This window comes from Cynocephalus volans, chromosome X (assembly GCF_027409185.1).
Source record: "Cynocephalus volans isolate mCynVol1 chromosome X, mCynVol1.pri, whole genome shotgun sequence".
NCBI classification, from domain to species: domain Eukaryota; kingdom Metazoa; phylum Chordata; class Mammalia; order Dermoptera; family Cynocephalidae; genus Cynocephalus; species Cynocephalus volans.
This window is the reverse complement of record NC_084478.1, coordinates 29511671-29515879: the sequence shown is the minus strand read 5'-3', so window position 1 is coordinate 29515879 and position 4209 is coordinate 29511671. Positions and strand designations below refer to the sequence as shown.

Below are 4209 nucleotides of genomic sequence, written 5' to 3'. Positions count from 1 at the left end.
ACTAGAGGGCAGGGGAGTGATGAATTCCTCTAGACCAAGTATTGTTGATACTCCAAAAGAAATTTACCAAAACAAATAAACACATAAACACACAAGTATACAAACAAATAAGTTAATTTTTTAGAACTCTATTTTTTTCTCCTATGGAAATAATGGGCCTATAAAAAGTTCAATGTGTACAAATTTAAGGCCTGCTTCAAGGTTGCCCCCAAGCTGAGCCAGAACTATCATGACGAGAGTGAGAGTGAGCTGGACACTCAGGTCACAAAAGTTAGGAAGGCGCTCTCTCAGGGTCCTGTAATTGCTGGCAGGGTCAGCCCCTGAGAGGGAGTGCCTCTTTAAATGTACGTCACAGCCACCTGCTTACATCACACTAGTCCCGGCCCCGTGATTGGTCAGGCATTCAACGCCCCTCCCCTCTGCAGCCTCAAACACTGGTTGCTTAGGTAACAGCCGCTTCAAAGCCTGCAGAGTGGGAGGCGGCAGACCAGACCTTCTCGCATCTCCTGACCGTATGTAGGCCAGAAGCTGGCACCGACACTACCTCTACCCTACAATGTCCCGGGTCCCGGACTGGAAGAGGGCAGAGCGTAGTCCAGGAGCTCCTGGGGCCAGCTGCGATGACAGAGGTGGCAGAGGCAGCAGTTGGAATGGCCCCTCACGCGGTTTGGGTCCTAGAGCCGCAGGCTCCCATGAACCACCACTCTGCTTTAGACTGGAGAACCACCTGGTTGGCTCAGTCATTGGTCGTGGTGGGTCAAAAATAAAAGACCTACAGCGTTCGACAAACACTAAAATACAGATTAAAAAGGGGGATTGCGAAGCAGTAGTGAAAATTTTTGGCAGCAAAGATATGAAAGCAAAGGCCAAGGCAGCTATAGATACTCTTATTAAAAGACAAGAAAGGTACCGTTCAGAATCGGATGTGGATAATGCTGCGTCCCAACCTCCTGTTGGGAGAGACGTAAGCACAGTTAACGTTGTCAGAGAAGCTCCGCCATTGATGGATTTGGATCGTATTAAGGCAGAAGCCGTGGCGTGGGAAAAAAGAAAGTGGGCAGATTTACCACCAATTAAGAAAGACTTTTACACAGAATCCAAAGCTACAAGCTCCATGTCTAAAGAACAGGTAGACAAGTGGAGGAAAGAAAATTACAACGTAATGTGTGATGACTTGAAAGATGGTGAGAAGCGTCCCATCCCTAATCCAGCTTGTGAATTTGAGGACGCTTTCCGTCCGTACACAGAACTTATGAAAAGCATAACAAGGGCGGGTTTTCAAAAACCAACACCAATTCAGGCACAGGCATGGCCCATTGCCTTAAAAGGAGTAGATCTTATAGGAGTTGCCCAAACTGGCACAGGCAAAACATTGTCCTACTTAATGCCTGGGTTTATTCATCTTGATGGTCAACCGATATCTAGAGAACAAAGGAATGGACCTGGCATGCTAGTCCTCACTCCCACCAGAGAATTAGCTCTTCAGGTGGAAGCTGAATGTTCTAAATATTCATATAAAGGTCTGAAAAGTATTTGTATACATGGTGGTAGAAATAGAGAAGGACAAATTCAAGGCATTACCAAAAGTGTAGATATCATTATTGCAACTCCTGGAAGACTGAATGACCTGCAAATGAATAAGTTTGTTGACCTACGAAGCATAACCTACTTGGTCTTAGATGAGGCAGATAAAATGCTACATCTGGGGCTTGAGCACCAGATTAAGAAAATTTTGTTAGATGTGCGCCCAGATCGGCAGACTGTTATGACAAGTGCAACTTGGCCAGATTCTGTCCGTAGACTTGCACAGTCTTATTTGAAAGAGCCTATGATTGTTTATGTTGGCACTCTGGATCTAGTTGCTGTAAACACAGTGAAGCAAAATATAATCGTTACCACAGAAGCAGAAAAACGAGCTCTTATCCAAGAATTCCTAGAGAATATGTCACCAAAAGACAAAGTCATAGTGTTTGTCAACCGAAAACTTGTTGTTGATGACTTATCAAGTGATTTTGGTATCCAAGGCCTCCCTGTGCAATCACTACATGGTGACAGAGAGCTATGTGATCGAGAGGAAGCATTAGAAGACTTTAAAAGTGGAAAAGTGAAGATATTGATTACAACTGATTTAGTATCCCGAGGACTTGATGTTAACGATATCACACACGTATATAATTATGATTTCCCACAAAACATTGAAGAATATATCCACAGAGTAGGACGTACTGGACGAGCAGGAAAGACTGGAACGTCAATTTCCCTTATCACTCAAGATAATTCAAAGATTGCCAATGAATTGATTCAAATTCTGAAAAGAGCAAATCAGAGTGTCCCAGAAGATCTTGTAGCGATGGCCAAGCGATACAACTTCCATAAACAAAAAAAGGGGACACAGAAAAAAGACCAGGAAAATCTTGAGGAAAACCCAAGAAGAATTATGTTTACATTGAAAAGTTGTACCAGCTACGGGAAGATTTAAGGCATGTTGAACATACACAGTATTCAAGATACATAAGAAAGTTATTGGAAACATACTGGCAGTTTGAAGACATAACTGATTCTTAAATAACTCTAAGCTTTCAATACTGTGTATGTTCTTTAATAAAAAAATGTTTTTAAAATGAGAGCATGAGATACTTTGTGGGGAAAAATTGAATGCTATGTATTGGTAAAATCTTGTTTCTTTAATAGTCTGCCATGTCGATCTGTCTTAAAGACTTGGGAGAAGGCAGTGATGGTGCTTTTCTTGCTTTATAATAGTTGCGCTGAATTGCAGCATACATCGCTTTCATTAAGCTTATTCCAGTCAAAATATTCTCTCCCCAGCACCCCCAATGGTTGGTGCCACAGTAATCCCTAAACATATCTCCACTGTCATTCCTGAATTATTTTTTAGTTCATTAGAAAATAAGTGCTAAATCTTCTAGAAGATTCTACAGTTCTATATTATCTGATAGATGTAACCAAGAGAAAACGTGTCTGACTGTCTGGGAATCATATCCTTACGTGAATTCTGTCACTAACCACTGATTAGAAATTCCAGGGAGGTCACTTGTCTTCTCTAGGTCTCAATTTCTCCACTCATAAAATGGGATGGTTAGATTAAAAAAATTGGGGGTCTCCTTCACCTCTAAAATTTTGTGATATTATAAGTAAAATCGTGTACCCCAACTTTGTATTAACACCTTATAATCTAATCTAGGGAAAATTGCACCCTTGTGTAATAAATTGAACAAAGAAACCCTTTTTAAAGATCAGAAATACTTTCTGCATGTTTAGTAACTTTGTAATGTGACTGGCAGGTTTCTTTTTATTCTTTGCTTTTCTTTTCATCATATTTTGTTTTTAATTTTTGATTCAATTTGTCTTGAAAAGGTCAAAACCACATATACACACACACCAGAGGAAAAATTGAGTGTGAAAGAGAAATATATCATCTACTGGGGAAAATATAAAAAAATCAGATGACACTCTTGCCATAGGAACCCATTTTAGTAAAACTCTAATTTTGTTTATAATTCCATCTCTTATGCCTTACTTAGAAGCAACATACATCTCACAATTGCAAACAATATCGCCACAATGATGCAAAATAAATTCCAAAATTCAGTTTTCATGGAAACGTTGGAATTAGTTAAGACTTAACATTTCTGGCAAAATAAAGAGAAAAATTAATGCAACTGTCTTTTCCCACAGCTTGCTTGCCTTAGTTGTGAACACAAATAAGTCAGAAATTAAGAGGAAAAAAGAGTTAAACACTCTAGGCATAGGTATTTGAGGTTTAAAGTCTGCTTTTAAAGGTTTTATATATAGGCTCAATATCTCCTGATAAAATTAATAGCAATGGTTAACACATTTGAATGACATATACCAGGTGCTTAATCTCATAATTTCTAATATTCATAAGTAACCTACTCAATCATGTCTAAATAACAACAACAACAAAAACTATCACTCAGTGTCTGTGAGTAAGAAAAGTGTGCATTTCTTCTATAAGAAAAGGCTGAAAAGAAGAGCCAGTGTATGGAGAAAGGTAAGTAGAGACAGAAGAACGGTTCTTAACCAGGGGTACTTTGCTACCCAGGAGACCTTTGACAATATCTGAAGACAGTAATGGTTGCTACAACTTTGGGCGGGGGGTGAGGAACTACTGGCATCTAGTGGGTAGAAGTTGCTAAACACCCTGCAATCTATGGACAGTCCCACACA

General features: G+C 39.8%; 1 protein-coding gene across 1 annotated transcript; it reads left to right on the top strand.

Moving 5' to 3' along the window:
* Positions 1–556: 556 nt before the first annotated feature.
* Positions 557–2395, top strand: LOC134366727 (probable ATP-dependent RNA helicase DDX53; the record flags this gene model as incomplete). The annotated part of the gene is made up of 1 exon (XM_063083107.1): positions 557–2395. A coding segment is annotated over exon 1 (1839 nt), but the record flags the coding sequence as incomplete, so codon positions are not given.
* Positions 2396–4209: the final 1814 nt, after the last annotated feature.